This window comes from Electrona antarctica (genome assembly GCF_951216825.1).
Source record: "Electrona antarctica genome assembly, chromosome: 2".
Classification (NCBI taxonomy): Eukaryota; Metazoa; Chordata; class Actinopteri; order Myctophiformes; family Myctophidae; genus Electrona; species Electrona antarctica.
The window spans coordinates 14,329,642-14,348,287 of NC_136807.1; the positions used below are offsets into that span (position 1 = coordinate 14,329,642).

At 42.8% G+C, this 18,646-nt stretch overlaps 1 protein-coding gene across 1 annotated transcript in view; it reads left to right on the forward strand.

Annotated features, from left to right (window-relative positions):
- Positions 1 to 2,861: 2,861 nt before the first annotated feature.
- Positions 2,862 to 18,646, forward strand: part of LOC306932194 (immunoglobulin-like and fibronectin type III domain-containing protein 1) — a gene marked incomplete at its 5' end in the record, with an annotated part of 40,530 nt that continues 24,745 nt past the window's right edge. Inside the window, 11 exons of the mRNA XM_079513891.1 lie at positions 2,862 to 2,904; positions 4,997 to 5,104; positions 5,867 to 6,006; positions 6,490 to 6,589; positions 8,168 to 8,209; positions 8,299 to 8,341; positions 9,242 to 9,452; positions 11,217 to 11,352; positions 11,609 to 11,705; positions 12,879 to 13,054; positions 13,654 to 14,169. Of these exons, the coding sequence (XP_079370017.1) occupies positions 2,862 to 2,904; positions 4,997 to 5,104; positions 5,867 to 6,006; positions 6,490 to 6,589; positions 8,168 to 8,209; positions 8,299 to 8,341; positions 9,242 to 9,452; positions 11,217 to 11,352; positions 11,609 to 11,705; positions 12,879 to 13,054; positions 13,654 to 14,169 (1,612 nt within the window). The remainder of the gene's footprint in view (positions 2,905 to 4,996; positions 5,105 to 5,866; positions 6,007 to 6,489; positions 6,590 to 8,167; positions 8,210 to 8,298; positions 8,342 to 9,241; positions 9,453 to 11,216; positions 11,353 to 11,608; positions 11,706 to 12,878; positions 13,055 to 13,653; positions 14,170 to 18,646) is intronic.

An 18,646-nucleotide genomic window follows, 5' to 3' on the forward strand; every position in this document is an offset into this window, starting at 1 on the left:
ACACACACACACACACACACACACACACACACATACACACACATACACATACACACACACACACCTAATGAATGCTATGTTCCTCTGTAGTGTAGCACAGTGACTTTTCAATGTCAGGGACACTCATAACTCTTGACAAATAGAACCAAATGGACCCTTACCCGCCTATGTGGTTCCATTTGTACACTCTCAGAGTTACACACATGTAAGGGGGCCATTTGGAACCCCTCGCAAGGAACCAAGAGGGTCCCTGGCACACACTTTGAGACCCACAGGTGACTGTAGCAGTGTTTCCAGTGAGCCAGCATGCACAAAGTCAGTAGCCGATTCACGTCTGGCTTTAGCCAGGCCCTGACTGTTTGACCTTCATTAGCATCATTGGTAACACCTGAAGGAAGGAGGAAGTAAGAGTCAGGCCCAATTAACTTCTTTCAGTGTCTATTATTTTTTACTTCCACCTCTCTCCATCAGCCTCCTTATAATAGGCCTACCCCCCCCCCACACACACACACACACACACACCCCTCCCTCCACCAACAACACTAGCATCCATCTGTATAACATACTTGCAGCTTCACTTGGACATCAGTCTGCAATGTCCAGCAGCTCAACAATAACCTACACCCACAGAACAACTGCCAGAGGATTGATACTGTTAACATCAGATCTATAGACCCCCCCTGCCAGAGGATTCATATTATCCAGCTAAAGTTTGTGTCCGGAACGACACAGAGATCTAAAAACATTGTCTGAGAGAGAGGGAGACTGCGTGGACAACTCTGAAACAGGTATAGAGCTGCAAATTTAATTTGACGATTAATGTCACACAAATAATTGCGATTAACGATTTAATTGTGTTTCTTTTTTTCTTTTTTTTGGCGTTGAACATTGGAACGTTTGCCTTTTTGGCTTCGTAATCACTAACTGCACAGGGCAACGTAAAGGACGACTTCACCACTTTTCAAACTACCTGTATATTCATATAACTGGTCCTCACTAATGTTCATGATACAATATAGCAAAAAAATATATATCTACTCGGTCTGTGCCTCATAGCAGGGCTGTGGGCAGTTCAGAAACCTGTCTTCCAGTGGCATCATCATTAGGCAGATACAAATTAAAAATACATACAAATGATGGCTTCCATTATTGCATTGTAAGCCTGCAGTTTCTATTAGCCTGGATTCCCCATATACAGTGTATGATCTGAGTGAGGAACAATTATATGAAGGTAGGTTGAAAAGTGGTGAAGTCGTCCTTAAATATACAAATAAATCATTTAAGACTTTTTCATGATTCTTTCTTTCCAAAAATGCAGAAAATAGTGGAAATAGTTGATCTACAAGCTTACAAGTTGTAAGCTTGTAGATCTGCTATTTTTGAGGAAAAAACATGTTTGGAAATGTATGGACATTTTTCAGCATGGAAACGATTGACGATTAATGCAAATATATGTTCTGGTGTCAGTGTCAATCTAGTGCACACTCTGTTGACTGTTCGCTATCCGAGGGAACCAATAAGGTCCTACTGTCTACATTTCTGACTAATAAAGTATTCAATTAAATCAATCAACCTGCCTTTTACACACAGATAGCGCCAGTGGCTCAGGTAGCCAAATCTGGGGAGACGGAGTCTCCTGGGAACTTTCCACTTTCCCCCAGGCCAATGGATTTAATGCCAACTCTCATCTCGCTATCACTTGCAGCTCTTTTAGTTTTGACTACCGCAAAGCACCTGTTGTGGAACAGCGGCATTTGCAGAAATTATATTTTTCTAGTGTTATTTTTTACTCTCTTCAGTGTGTTTAGAATAATAATAATAATCTCCCCATAGCCATATAACACCACCAGGAAAATGCGGAACATGCATTTTATTATTATGCAAATTAAACCATGAAGCCGATAAGCATATTTGGATATTTTACGAGCGGTTGACATCCCTATAATAACAATCTAAATCTACAAAGTAACTAGTAACTGAAGTTAAAGTATTGGAAATTGGAAATAGTACAACAGTACAGTATATAGGCCTATACAGTAATTAAGAAAATGTACTTTCCACCACTACAAATGCCTTCTGAAGCAGTAGTTCTCAAACATTTTTGACCCCCATCTGAAAATGTTTTTTGCCAGCCTGCCAGCTAGGGACCCCCAGAAGAGAATCTTCACATAAATGACAACACGAAGTGCCACATTGCGAGCTTGTAGATGTGCTATTCCTCCTCCCCCTGAACCCCTGGGGGTCCCTGAACCCCTGGGGGCCCCTGAACCCCTGGGGGTCCCCGAACCGCACATTGAGACCCAGACCGTTTTAACTGTCACGTCACCATCCCGGCTGAGTGACAGGTGGCCGGCCGAGACATCCATGGAATAGTCGTCATGTTTTTACACGACTCATTAAGAGGCTGCATGTGTGCGCGCGTGCGTGTGCGCGTGTGTGCGCGTGTGTGTGTGCGTGTGTGTGCGTGTGTGTGTGTGCGTGTGTGTGTGTGTGTGTGTGTGTGTGTGTGGCAGAGTACTCACTGCCTCAGCCTGATTAAAAACAAGTCTGATATCTCCCCCAGACAGTCCAGATATCCCTTTGGTCTATTCTATTGGTTAAGATGTTGGACTTTCACAAGACCCGTGTTTGATTCTGCGCGTTACATGTGTCTGTGCGTGCGTGCGTGCGTGCGTGCGTGCGTGCGTGCGTGCGTGCGTGCGTGCGTGCGTGCACACAAAGTGTTTTATCCTCAGAGGACACTTTGTACCCTTACATTTAGTGTTTTAATTACATTTAATTTGTAATAACATTATGCATTTATTTTTATTACAGGGTGTCCATTAATCCATTAATCCCCAAACAAACGAACAGCTGCCAAGATGTGGAAAGGAACCAAGAGCAGCAAAGCATCCTCTGTCAAAGGTATTATTGTTAATAATATTGTTATTATAATATAGGGTATGCACATGCATTTAATGCAATCAGATAGGACCTTTCTGTTTGGATGTATGGGCTGTCAATCAGATAGGACCTTTCTGTTTGGATATGGGCTGTCAATCAGATAGGACTTTTCTGTTTGGCTGTATGGGCTGTCAATCAGATATGTCAAGGCCAGAAAGTAGATTTTTTTTTGTTTGTTTTTTTTGCCACGTAGTAGGCGTTACCGCATAACTTACGGATATGATGATGATGTCACGCGCATAGCCTCAATTACTGTTATTATTAGTGGCAGTATTATTATTTCTATTTGTGGTATGAATTTGTCAAGTTATTCATGTAAACCGATTTTAATTAACACCAGACAGTGTTTTTCTATTTTTTTTATCACACCGAGAATAACAGATCTACAAACACATCCCATCACGATGAGCTCATATAGCAGATCTACAAACTCGATGAGCTCAGATAGTAGATCTACAAACATGATGAGCTCAGATAGTAGATCTACAAACACGATGAGCTCAGATTGTAGATCTACAAACACGCCGCAGATCTATACAAACACACCCCAGCACGATGAGCTTGTAGATCTACTATTTTCAGAGAAAATGCAGGGGGAGGGGCCTCGATTACCGAAGTCTGACGTCAATATCGGTAGAGGGTGCTAAGTCCACTGGTTTATATACTTTTTGACAGAAACTACTTTCTGTCAAGGCCAGAAAGTCGATTTTCTTTTCACGTAGTAGGCGTTACCGCATAACTTACGGATATGATGATGATGTCACGCGCATAGCGTGACATCATCAGACAGTTTTTCACCAGACAGTTTTTTGATATTTAGATATTTGATATTATGAACGGTTAACTAACCAATCAGTGATGACTTCCTGTCCTTTTACAGGTTACTCCCTGGTCAGTCGATATATCCAACAATTCGAAGGAGTGTCAGGAACCAAGAGAGGTGAAAACACTCGCTCGTTTGTTTGTTTTGTTAGAAAAATAGTACCGCAACGCCGGGGCTCCACTGAGGGCGTTGCGTAACAGTACTGTATAATACTGTTGATATAATAGAATACATTTCCGATTGCTGCATCTATACTCCATTTCTCGCTTCAAATGTTTTCAAAAACATTCCTGAGAGCAACGTTTAGTTGAAATCCCAACCAATTCCAATCAGAATCAAGCGTTCAACCAAGCCGTAAATAGAGGTGCATGCTTGAGGAAATGTACTTGGTTACTTTACACCAGTGGTTCCCAAAGTGGGGTCTGGGGACCCCCGGGGGTCCTTGAGGGAGTTCCAGGGGGTCCCCAGCTAAATGATAGTTAGTAACCAAATGGACCCTTATGTGTCTGTAACTCAGAGATTGTACAAATGGAACCAAATGGGTCCATTTGTACACTCTCAGAGTTAAATTAACTTTGATTTTACAATATAAATGGGGGTCCCAGAGATAGAAATGCCATTAAGGATCATCTTAGATGTACAGTCCAATTAACACATGGTCTGCACATGTTTGGATATGTAGCCTACTAGCCTATGTTCATGCCTATATATGTATTATGTCGGTTCAGATCGTGTATATTGTGCCCTGCTACTAAAAAGTAGGACTTTGGTAACTTGTTGTATTTATTCATAGGTACTTTAAGGTGTATTATGGATGTTGTATTTGCTGGTCCAAAATGTAACATTGACGATGGTATTGAAGTGTAATTTTATTTCTGCCTCTTGGCCAGTTCCCACTTGTAAAAGAGACGCAGTCTCAATGTGTTTTTACTGGTTAAATAAAGGTTCAATAAAAATAAAAAAATTAAATAGGGGACCGTAGCCTAATTCAGGTCAACCCGGGGGCCCTTGAAATGAAAATGCTTGAAAATCATTGCTAGAGCTGTAAAAAGCTTCTCTTATGGGGGTCCTTGGCATATGTTTTCAAATGGGGGTCTGTGGTTCAATGAGTGTCAATTTGGGGGTCCTTGACATGTAAAAGTTTGGGAACCACTGCTTTACACCACTGGTGATGTATGCATATCCCGTGTAATTTTGTGTTGTGTTGTATTGTGCGTGCATGCGGTGAAGAAGTGAAGAAGAGATCTCGTCTTCCTGGACTGTTGCTCGGTCAGTTTGAAGACGACGAAAACACTCCCGTCTTTCTGAAGAAAACTGTTCCACTGACCGTAGAGGAGGGTGAGTCTGACCTCTGACCTTACTGACCGTAGAGGAGGGTGAGTCTGACCCCATGACCTCTGAACTTACTGACCATACAGGAGGGTGAGTCTCAAACCAATATGAATACAATATTATGAACACTCACATTTAAATACTTTTGAATCATTATTTGCATTTCAAATAAAGTCAAATGATTCAAAGCATTGTTGTAGTTTTTGCTTTTAGCTTTGCCTTATCATGTATCATGTCAGATCTAAAACAGAGTTTCCCATAATGCTAGTGGGGTCTTAGACCCCCTCCCCACAAACCCAATTGACTGACTTCTATGTAAACCAACATGAATTAGCCCCCGCTCCAAACAGCCAGCCCACCCATAGTCCCCCCCCAGTCACAATTTTCTGGAGCCGTCGCTGGTTAAACATTATATCATGTTCAGTCCATGGATATTATGCAACATCTACAACAGAGAGAAATGTTTGGGAACCACTGGCAGACATGTCTTCTTACATGAGAGCAAAGCAACACAACCTGCAAACAAAACAAATACTTGTACTGTTTGTTAATTTACCATTCATGAATCGATAGAATGGACTTCATAATAGATTTATTAATAATAATTACCATGTAGGCCTATGAACCGATAGAATGGACTTCATAGATGTATTAATATTTACCATGTATGAACCGATACAATGGACTTCATAGATGTATTAATATTTACCATGTATGAACCGATACAATGGACTTCATAGATGTGGTCAATGTTTGCGTAACTTTTAGGGAACGCGGCGGTTTTCAGGGCCAAGGTCACAGGTCAGCCCAAACCGCAGGTGACGTGGAAACGGGCGAAAGGCGACATGTCGGACCAGGACAGATTTATGAGTAAATATGACGAGTCCACAGGCGAATGTTCGCTACAGGTGAGTTTATAGAGCTGAGAAAAAAATATACAGAGAATTTTCTTAGCGAATGATATGTTATTTATTACTGTTTATTATTGTTAAACGTTTTTCTATACATGAACAAATTATTTGGGGCATGTGCATACTTTTCAACAAAAGAATAAAATAAAAAATTGCAGATTTACAAGCTCACCGGTGTCACATCGTGCACCTTTGTAACACCTTGTGAGCTTGTAAATCAGCTATTTTAACTCTGAAAACAAGTGTGCCGTGAGGTTTGCAAAACACTGACGTATCTCTACTCACCGTGTGCGGAAGTATACATTGTTATTTGTATCGGTACATTCCTAAGGTATGTGTTTTTATACTATATAAATGTGTTATATTTGTATCGGTACATTCCTAAGGTATGTGTTTTTATACTATATAAATGTGTTATATTTGTATCGGTACATTCCTAAGGTATGTGTTTTTATATAAATTGTTATATTTTATTGGTAGATTCCTACGGTATGTGAGGACGATAGAGACACGTACAAATGTTTTGCGGTCAATAAATATGGCAAGGCTGTCTGCACGGCTGCTCTGAATGTCATAGTGGGTAAGCTATCATGTGTGTGTGTGTGTGTGTGCGTGCGTGCGTGCGTGCGTGCGTGCGTGCGTGCGTGCGTGCGTGCGTGCGTGCGTGCGTGCGTGCGCGCGCGCGGGTGTGCATTGTGTCCAAAATGTGTAATTTCCTTCATTGCCAATTGCATAAACATCAAACGAAAAGTTCATAAATGTTTGTTTGGTATATTATATTTTGTCTCTATGGCAATAACTTGTATAATGTTACTGATGCTGCGTTCACACGCAAAGATACAGTTTACGGAAGCCAGTGACAAGAAGATACAAAGATGCATCTGACGTTTGTAGCTGCTGCAAAAGCTGACATGGGTTCACAGCTTCACCTTCCAGATGCAAAGCTACAAAGCTGTAGCTGCAATGACACACGTCAATACAATTATTTTATATACCAGTAAGACGCCTGAGGGCGAGAAGCCCTTTAGGGCGAGGTGGTGTGCACGCATCCGCCTGGGTGACAGCAGACTGCTGGGCGAGCGCTGGTACTTTGAAATGGGGGTTCAGATCAACATATCTGCCTGGGTGACAAGACCTTAATTTCCGGGCCTGTTTTTGCCAGCTGCCGGGCACGGCTGCATGCACTACTAACTTTGGGGCAGGCCCGTCTAGAGTTTAAATGGACAGGTATCAGTCAAAAGGGAGACATCGAAGAGGAAGGATGGATGGGGAAGGATCAACATATGGAATGTCAGAACAGGTCAGCTCCATATATGGAGATCTAAGGGTTTGAGGTTTGAGGTCAGATTTTCTGGCCAATATTGATGACATCAGGGATCTCCATATATGGGCTTAATATTGATGACATCTCCCTCCCTGATGATGTCACGTGCTCTCTCACCCTGACACACTGACGGGAAATGCACAATTCCATAGTTAACATTATTTTCGCCCCATACGGAGGTCTCCGTCCTATTAAATAATTACGCCCGACGCCATAGATGGAGATTAATCAAAAGACGGGACATTACTCGTTTCATAACAGAGCGCACCAGTCTACAGTCTGGGAGCGTCTATTGGGCAACATTCGATCCGGCTAGTCCGTCATCCAAAGTGGTCCAGCTCCATTTTAATGGATGGGATTAAAAATCTTGAATAACTCATGCAATTTAGAAATGAGGCTCCATTAAAGTAAATAAACAGGCTTTCCAACTGTATAAAAGTGATTGTCATTAAGAATCGTTACAATAGAGACATGATCTACCAAAAACACATTTATGAACGTTTTGTTTGTTAGATGTTCATACTGTATCATATCATGGGGCGGCAGTGGCTCAGGAGGTAGAGTGGCCGCGTTAGGCCACTCTAGAGTTAGAGTTAGTGTCGGCCCTCAGAGTGTCCTTGAGCAAGACTCTAAACCCCTAATTGCTCCCGATGAGCAGCTCGGTGCCTTGCATGGTTTCCTCCGCCATCGGTGTGTGAACGTGTATGTGTGTGAATGGGTGAATGTACTGCACAATCTAATAAAGTGCCTTGGATAAAGGCGCTATATGAATGCACCATTTACCATATCATCTCATATAATATAATCATCCATCCATGTCCATTCCATGTGTAGTTGCATCCAACAAACAGAAGGAGGATGTTATGCAGGATGTTGGTGAGTAAATAACCTTCCTTTTCTTGTAGAAAGAAAGAACCTAAGATTAAAAAAATATGAACTAACTGTCAGACTCTGTTCTGTTTTAGTTGCTCCAGACCCTGCGGAATTCAGGAAACTGCTCAGGAAAAGGTACCAAAACTGAGGAGAATAGGTCGGTGTCGGGCAGAAACAACTTTCTCCATTAAAAAAAACAATAATATATATATATATATATATATATATATATATATATATATATATCCTTATTTCCCCTTCTGCGGCTGGACCCCATAGGACTAGAAACAGCCTACATCCTACACAGTTGCATCCTCGTTGCATGCGCGCGCACACACAGTCATTAGTGTTTAAGTGCTCAGAATGGGATAAAGTATGATGTTAGGAGCTTGATAAAGTATTAATTCGAGGCTAAGCATAATGATAGTCGGATCGGCAGTTCACAGCCGCGAGCGAGACTGGCGAGACAATGGAGGGCAATCACTTCCGGGTCTGCCGGATGAGGGCTCTTCTTCTCTGTTCATGTTGCGCATTTCACTGGCACTGGCCTCACGTTACTGCCTATGGTAACGGGAGGGAATTGGGTAATAAGTGCTTCTGACTAAACCTCCATTGGATCCTCAAATCTCCTAACTATAGTTCCCCGTCTGTCTTGGTCATTCTAATCAATGATGGACAAAACAACTATTTATACTATTTCTTAATGGTGAGAACCCTCAAGTCCACTTGCGCTGTATTTTTGGGTAAAGTGATGATAATATAAGAACATCTGAGAATCTGAGAATGTATGAAGTCACCATACAAACTTTGATGAGGCAGTGTTGTGTTGTTTTCAAAATCTTTGTTTGTTTTTTGCCCTGAAAAGTTAATATTTTAGACATAGTTGCTTTCTGCCTGGCAGCAGATATATGCACTAACACCACATTTAGACAATTGACCTCTTATTCGAACAAAATGCATCGTCATATACTCACCTGAAACAGACAGAAGTCGTGCACTTTAAGCCTTTCTCTCGTTGCTTCGTTGTTTCAACAGCAAAGAGCCAGAAGCTCCTCAGCTGCAGCAGCAGGTGGTGGTGAAGAGGGAGGACGGAGGGGAGGTGGACGAGAGCTTCTGGGACATCCTGATGAGCTCGGAGAAGCGAGACTACGAGAGGATCTGCACAGAGTTCGGCGTCAAAGACCTGAGGGGGATGCTCAGGAGACTGGAGGAGAAGAAACAGGAGAGAGAGGACGAGCGGTCAAAGGTCATTCATCCTCAGTCACGTTGGTTTAAAACGGTTGTATATCTTCGGTCCGACGTACTAACAGTCCGACACGTGAAACAGTCGTGACTCGTGATCTTTGCGTTGTGTTATGAACTTGGAAGTACCACAGATCAGGATCTCAGCAGTGAGTGGATTTATTCTGGCAAAAGAGACAACGTGGCAATCACTGCACTGTTCTTCAATGTGTTCAGCATTAACATTTTGGCTTTCATAGCACAGATGAAATAGGAAGTTAATAATGACAATACATACAATATACCTGACAAAACAGAATCACTGCTCTGTTCTTTAATGTGTTCAACATTAATAGTTTCTGTAAACTGAACAGATGCAGTACAATGAAAATACAGTGTGTAGCCTAAGAACTCTGGGTACACATATATAAAGATATATATAAATATATATATATAAATATATTAAAAAATAAATATATATATATATATATATATATATATATATATATATATATATATATATATATACATATATATATATACACACAACCTACAGCTTTCATATAGCACAGATGAAATGGGAAGTGCGCTATAGGTTACATCATTTCCTTAAAGGACCACTTCACCACTTTTCAACATCTCTTCATATAATTGGTCCTCACTAATGTTCATGATAAAACACCACCATTTTTTCCTACTCAGTCTGTGTCTCGTAGGAGGGCTTTGGGCAGTTCGGACACCCGTCCACCAGTGACATCATCATTAGGCAGATTATTTTTTAAACAAGATTTGTTTTAAAATATATTTAGATCCTATGAGACACAGACTGAGTAGGAAAGAAATGTGATATTTTATCATGAACATTAGTTAGGACCAATTATAGGAAGAGAAGTTGAAAAGTGGTGAAGTGGTCCTTTAAAGGCAACCGCTCAAACTCTTAAAGTGACAGGACACTCACAATACAATGCCTGGGCAAGTGGAAGCTCTATTAACCATGTTACACACGCAGTAGTCTCCGACACCCTACCCTAAACCCTAAACCCTAAACCCTAACCGCACGCGGAAGCCACGGGAGAGTCTTAACCGGAAACGCATGCGTCTTAACCGGCCATGCATGTCGGAGTCAGACTGTTAGTATGTCAGACCAACTCCGGTTTAAACATCATGTTTACACTTCATTTCATCTCATGTACTGTACGTCTCCATCAGTATGTTGACTATATCCCATGCATTCATCCCATGTACGTACACACATAGACAACAAAGGGGGCTCGAGCCTCTGCCCTTTTACCCGTCTGTGAAAAGCTGCCCTCTCCAGACGGGAGGCATACTATGATCCGACGGACCATTGCTTCGAAGGAGCATTAGTCCGAGGTGCGCTGGGGGTCGGGAGAGGGTTGGGGTTAGGTTTAGGTGTGCTGCCCCGGGGGAGGTTAGGGTTAGGGTGAGGGTTTGAGGTAGGTTGTCATTCGGACCAATGCTCCGTCGGACCAAACCCAGACCACAAATGCAGCATTAATGCAAAATGCAGCCCCTTTCCTAGGGTGAACAGGATCAGAGACATATTAAATTGTATATTGTAGGGTGAACAGGTGTTTTGTTGTTGTTGTTGTTGTTGTTGTTGTCATCTCGGCACCACTGAAGAAGAGGGTCCCAGCCCTCAGTGTGTTCTCCGAGAACTAAATAAAGATTGAAATGAAATGAAACAGGATAATATAATTTTTATATATTGTATATTGTAGGGTGAATAGGATCATATTATATTAATATATTGTAAAATATATTTTAGGGTGAACAGGATCAGAAAAACATCCTGAAGTCTGTGGGGAAGAAGACGGTCATCGGCGCTCGTGACCATTCACCTGAAGACACTGGACGGAACCATGTGGATCGAGGGGTCAAGATGCTCAGCGCAGAGTTCAAAGGTATACAAATATAGCCATATGACCTATGGCCAGGACTGTACCAAGTACATGAGAACCTGGTTGCCTCATTTCTCTCTAATTCTATATGCTGTGTGTGTGTGTGTGTGTGTGTGTGTGTGTGTGTGTGTGTGTGTGTGTGTGTGTGTGTGTGTGTGTGTGTGTGTGTGTGTGTGTGTGTGTGTGTGTGTGTGTGTGTGTGTGTGTGTGTGTGTGTGTGTGTTCCTGCCTAACTTGATTTCTATCTCTTTTGCGTTAGTCTGCAATGTGGGATTTGTTGTTCGGATCGAGGAGGTGAAGGCCCAGGAGGGAGAGGATGCCGTGTTCCAGTGTGTGCTCACTCTCCCCATGTCCAAGTTAGTATAGAGCTTTCACTCACCCCATGTCCAAGTTATTAGTTTTCACTGGTCACCCCATGTCCAAGTTATTAGTTTTCACTGGTCACCCCATGTCCAAGTTATTCGTTTTCACTGGTCACCCCATGTCCAAGTTATTCGTTTTCACTGGTCACCCCATGTCCAAGTTATTAGTTTTCACTGGTCACCCCATGTCCAAGTTATTAGTTTTCACTGGTCACCCCATGTCCAAGTTATTAGTTTTCACTGGTCACCCCATGTCCAAGTTATTATTTTTCACTGGTCACCCCATGTCCAAGTTATTAGTTTTCACTGGTCACCCCATGTCCAAGTTATTATTTTTCACTGATCACCCCATGTCCAAGTTATTAGTTTTCACTGATCACCCCATGTCCAAGTTATTAGTTTTCACTGGTCACCCCATGTCCAAGTTATTAGTTTTCACTGGTCACCCCATGTCCAAGTTATTAGTTTTCACTGGTCACCCCATGTCCAAGTTATTAGTTTTCACTGGTCACCCCATGTCCAAGTTATTAGTTTTCAAAGTGGATGGACATGTTTCGTCAACATCACTGTTGTTGTGGTGTCCAAGATCAGATGGATGTTTAGTTAATCGTTAGCTCTATTGGATCCTAAGGACAGGTTTACTCATCATAAATAAATTATGCGCAGTGCTAATGACGACTGGGCTCGTCTTGAGGCGTTTGATATCGCTATAAGATTGTCTCGCTGTGTTTCATTTTTGGAACCGCTCCGGGGCGGTTGCTATGCATGGTTGCTAGGGCCCTGCCTGCACCGTTTCTGTAAGACCAACCACATTAGCTTCAGTTTTAGCCGCAGCCTTTGCACGCTCTTTTCTCAGAAACTACTGCGCTGCATGGATTTGAACAAATCAGCGATGTTCGTAAGTCATTTCTGATTGTCCGGTGGTCGCGATTGGAACATTGCCGTTTTCTAGAACAAGGATGGCCTCATTTTAGCTTGCTAAAGATGGAACCCAAAAACGGACACATGTCATAGTGGTATTGCTTGTAATCACGTGGCACCACCACTTTCGTCCACCAGGTGGCACTCGGTAAAACATGTCAACCCTAATAAGATAATAAGTGTCACTGTTAACTCTATTAAGGTAATAAGTGTCAACTCTAATAAGGGTATTGTGGTGTCCTCCAGGATCAGATGGATGGGGAAGAACGCCATGCTGCAGAGTGGAGATAAACACAGTTTGGTGGCATCAGAAGATAAACTGACCCACAGGCTGCTCATCAAAGACGCCAGGCAGGCGGACAGAGGAGTCTATGCCGCTATCGCTGGAGCAAAGTCCTGCAGTGCCTGGCTGCTGGTGGGAGGTATGGAAAAGTCATGTAGTCCTGTAGCGCCTGGCTGCTGGTGGGAGGTATGGAACAGTCATGTAGTCCTGTAGCGCCTGGCTGCTGGTGGGAGGTAAGGAACAGTCCTGGCTGCTGGTGGGAGGTAAGGAACAGTCCTGGCTGCTGGTGGGAGGTAATGAACAGTCCTGGCTGCTGGTGGGAGGTAAGGAACAGTCCTGTAGCGCCTAGCTGCTGGTGGGAGGTAAGGAACAGTCCTAGCTGCTGGTGGGAGGTAAGGAACAGTCCTGGCTGCTGGTGGGAGGTAAGGAACAGTCCTAGCTGCTGGTGGGAGGTAAGGAACAGTCCTGGCTGCTGGTGGGAGGTAAGGAACAGTCCTGCATCCAAATTGTATACAGAACTATTGTTAGACAGGTGTTAGGTTCTTAGCTTACTTATGATTCTTGATTTCAATTTTTTATGTATTTGATGTGTTGTTATTGCTTACTGTAAATTGCTCTGGATTAAGAACGTCTGCTAAATGCCTACATTGTAATTGTAATTGTCCCCTTGAATTATAATAGAAATTATAATATAAAAAAACATTATGAATCATGTTGTGGTTTTTGATGTCCTCACAGCCGACGCGGACCCGACAGACGCAGGGAAGAAGAGAGAAGGTAAAACAACCTCGGCCGACGGAGCAGGTTTGGGATCAGAGACTGACCTGGGGAAGATGAACCGGGAACAACAGGAAAAGGAGATGAATGAAGCCATCATGAAGATCATGAAGATAATTAATGAATCAGCGATGAGGAACATGGATGAGTCAGCCGAGGAGTTCTTCTCCGCGGCTGATGGCAGGCTGACCGACGGTGATAAAACAAGTGACGGTAGTAGACGTGGAGTGACGATAGCCAACGGTGAAGACAGGAGCGTCACCGACGCGCCGGGAGCCAGAAGGGACACGCTGACGCCGTCTGATCAGGCGTCAAGAGACGGCGATACGTCTGGAAAGGTGGGGAGGACAGAGCATGGGGAGGTGGCCCGAAGAGGACATGGCGGAGAGGTGGCGGGGGGCCGGAGTGGTGACGGTGTGGGGTCGGCGGGGGGCCGGAGAGGAGATGGCGTGGAGGAAGAGGGCTGGAGAGCAGATGGTGTAGAGGTGGGCAGGGGCGTTTGGGCGTTTGGGCATTTGGGTCATCCGGGGTTGGCAATTGCGTTCACATTTCACATGTTCACATTTAACCTCAAATTCAGTTATTTCATGCATATTATTTTCCCCAACTGTTTTAGCAGATTAGATTAATCTGATAAGTATAGATTTTTAGTCATTTTTTAATATGCCTTTTTATAAGCATTCTATATATGGAACCATACATGTATTATCCACTTTCAACGCGGCATCCCTATTTTGGGAATGTCATAGGCGAACATTTGCAAACATTTTCTCTTTTTGACCCCAAACAAATAGCGAAAATAGTGTAATAGCTATCAATGCGTTGCTTGCGACGTGTCGATAGCTTGTTAGATCCACTATTTCCGCTATTTTAGAAGTAGGGCTTATGTTTTAAGTTATTTTTTTGCCAACCCCCTATTTCTTTGTGAAATTATGCCTCTGGAGGCGGGGGGCCGTAGAGGTGACGGCGTGGCGACGGCGGGAGGCCGGAGAGAGGATGGCAGCGACGCGTTGGATTCTAACGACGGAGTGGATCTGATGGTGGATGACGACGAGAACAGGCGACGCACACAAACACGTGTGCGGACTGCTTCGGACGGAGTAGCTGGTAAGAAAACACTGCACTGTATACTCGCTTGAATATCAATGTTCTGTTCCAGGTTTTATTACGCGGGGTCTAAGCTGCCAAGCACAAACAGTTCACATCCAGCAGGCATTTAGCAGACACTCGTAATCCAGAGTGACAAGGACAACACAAGGTAATACATCAAAGACATAGAAATTGTCATCTAGGATTAGGCCTACTGGATTATAGGTAAACCAATAACCTATCATCAGTCAAACAGCCCCCTCCCAAAAGGAGAAAAGAAAATCACACTTGTGTGAAGTGAGGGGCACTCTTATCGTCATACATCATCATACGTACATCACATTCCGTGCTCAGCCAATCAAATCATCTACATTTTGGTACACAAACACACAAAGCTGGGCATAGGAGGGGCTAACGCCCCTCAAAAATCAAGAATCTGTACATTGAAACGATGCACACTATAGGATGCCAGATCAACAATGATCTGGCATATGTCTACATAACATGCTATCTAAATTACATGTTAGCCTTTGCATAATCCTGCAAGGTCGTTGAGGGCAGGCCAAGTGCTAAGGGGCTAAGGTGGAGTCTGAAGAGCGTTAGTAATGCATTAGGCCTACTGCTAAAGTTTCCAGTGAGTCTCTAGCTGCTACATTCTACTGCTAACATTAGTGTTACGTTAACATTCACACTGAACTCATTTAAAGGACAGAATCTCGAAGATCCCGTCGGCCTGTGGGAATCCACTGACTCTACCAAGCATCCGATAGATTCAAAGCAAGCTGCCCAGAAAGGTGTCCAGAAAGGTGGCCAGAAATCTGGTCTTAAAGGTGGCCAGGGACAGCCAGGTGTCCTGTCTCAGCATCACATAACAGGCAAGATCCTAACCTAATCACATAATCACATTATGTGCAGTCCCCTAGACGGGGACTGCACATAAGTCAGACATCCCGTTAGTCAGACTTGCGTGGCCAGTCAAGACTCACCTGTGATGCGGGTTAAAAATCACTCGTGGTCCCCTGACATGCATGGCGGGTTACAACTAGTCCGTGCTGCGTGTTAAAAATCACCCGTGGCTTCCTGTGAGGTTATGCTTTGGGATAATGTTAGTAATGGGTTAGGGTTCTCAGTGATGCTCAGAAACATTTCATTCCATTCTGCAATGCGATTTCAAGTGGGAGTGGCCTGATCGATAAGGTGCTCGTTATCAATAAAAATGAACGAGCTCCATCCCTACGAACCAGGCTATCAAGGCTGCGTCCAAATTCATTCCCTATGCCCCATATAGTGCACTACTTTGGGGTTCCGCCATTTTGTTATACAGTAGTGTAGTGAGCACCCTAATGTAGTGGACTGAAGTATCCCACAATGCACCGGGAATTGTAGGGACCATCCGATGGTCACTACATTGCCGCAGCGAAGCAAATCTACCCCATAATGCATTGCGTGAGCTCGCTCTTGAGCGCATATGCACACGTTTGCGCATGTGCGCTGCTTCTGCATGAATGCGCTCCAACTCAGATGAGGCAGAAGTTGAACCAGTGAAAGAAATCAACACAAATGTACTTTTTAAACGTTTGTTTTCCTTCTTCCCTGGCGGATCTCGAAGCTACAGATCTCGAGACAAATGATCTGTGCATTTATTTGCAATTGTTTTTTGTATAATAAAACAAGTGTATTCATTTGCAATAGCATCTGATTCATTGTATCACCCAGAGCATGACGTTATAGGAGAAATCAGTTGCTAGCTGTAGAATATACTTAGAATAACCTATTTTATCTCAAACGTATGCTACATATACATGCATGTGAGACACATTAATTGTGTCACGAACATATGTTTTATTAATATTAATTAATTCCTGACATGAAATATATATTATATAACATTATTTCATTGAATTGCGATAAGGCCTAGATAGTAATTTATTGGACTGCTGTTTCTGTATTGTGAGCTTGTAGATCGGCTACTTTTGGTAATTCTTTACCAAAAGTAGCCGATCTACAAGCTCACAATACGGACGCCACGTTGCTTATAGATCGGCTATTTTTGGCGTATTCTCCCCCAGGCATAGCGGGGATTCATGTTATGTGGTTAATGCTGATGATGTTTTCATATTGTCAAGGTGGTGCACTGTTTTCATATTGCTGGTTAATATGGATACAATATTAATTTATTGATAATAATCATTAGGCCTATGCTATTTTAAGAGAGTAACCTTTTTTATCATAAACATAGGCCTAAATGCCTGCAAACATATTTTCATTAACCTATTTATTCATTCATTCCTTCATTCATCCATGAATTTAAAAATAATTTAACAAACTGTCCTTGTCAGTGAGGTGGCTCTCTATTGTTTACGACAGCCTGCAGTCACTTATTTGATACAGTGTTTCTAGCGAAAATTGTACTAATTCAGCAGCAGTAACATTAACGTTTTGACTGGTTTTGACTGGGTCAGTTGATTCTTCATATCCATATGAGTGAAACGGCCGGGATGATTTGTTTATTTTTCAAACTGTTCTTAATTAGGCTATCTGAAAAAACCCTATGGGGATTACGATGCACAAAAAAAAAAGACATGAACCCGCGGACTTATAGCGCCCTGTACCGATATTGACGTCAGACTTGGTGCTCCCCATATAGAGTACTGTCCGAAATCATCACTATTAGAGTCCACTAAAGGCTCATGCATAGTCTGGATTTTCGGTGGTTAGGTGACAACCGAACTACAACATGACGTCACGAGCCGCGGTGAAGAGAAAACCACCGCCACCGCCCCAGCCCTTCTCTCTGTTTTTACTCACCACCGCTCAACGTTATTTCAGCTCCGCTGGTCAGCTCACCACCGGAGCGGTGGTCACCTCCCCACCGAAAATCCAGACTATGAATAGGCCTTAAGTCTGGATCCCCATGGGGAGTAGGGAACAACCCTATGAATTCGAACGCAGCCCAAGTCTTTGAGACGGGCACATATTTGTCTGTGTACGGACATATTGATGACCCCTGACCCCTGTAGGACAAATTGATGACCCCTGACCCCTGTAGGACATAATTGATGACCCCTGGACATTGTGGACAAGCGGCTTGGTCTATATGAAAACGAGGCCATGAAGGAACAGTAAAGTGTTTTAAAAGCTATTAAAGAAAATACAAAATAAATAACGTATTTTCAGATGGAGAAAATACATGTTCGGGGTTTAAACCGCTGGTTTAAACAGCATTAGGAAGCAAGTCCAAATAAACTATTACACTTTAGAAGCAAGCCGCCCGCCCTCCCCCAAACAATAACTAGCCTACCACTATGTACAAGTGACTTTACCGAAGAAAGAAAAAAACAAGCCCAATGTTGCTTATAATAAGGAGGCATGGCAACTCTGATGTGTCGGTAACCCTTCATTTTACGGTACGGTAATTACCAGGTAACTACCAGGTAATTACCTGGTAATAATAGGTAAGTGCCTGGTATTACCTGGTAACAACCAGGTAGTAGTTATAAGTATTTGCCCATTAATTACCTGGTAATTACATGGTAACTTCCAGATACATTACTCAGTAATTACTATGTAATTACCAAGTATTACCCAGTATGTATAACTATTTACTGTATAATCTCCTGGTAATTATATAAAACTTACAATGGTAAATGACACACTGGTTGCCAGGTAATTACCAAGTATGTTCCTGACAATTACCAGGTATTTATACGTTTTTAGTATGTAATTACCAGCTAACTACCCGGTATTTACTCTGCAACCAGGCACGATACCCTGGTTGCAGGTACTATAGGTATGTAGGTACTATAGGTATACCAAGTATTTTCAACAACTACCAGGTATTTACTCTGCTACCAGGCAAGTTACC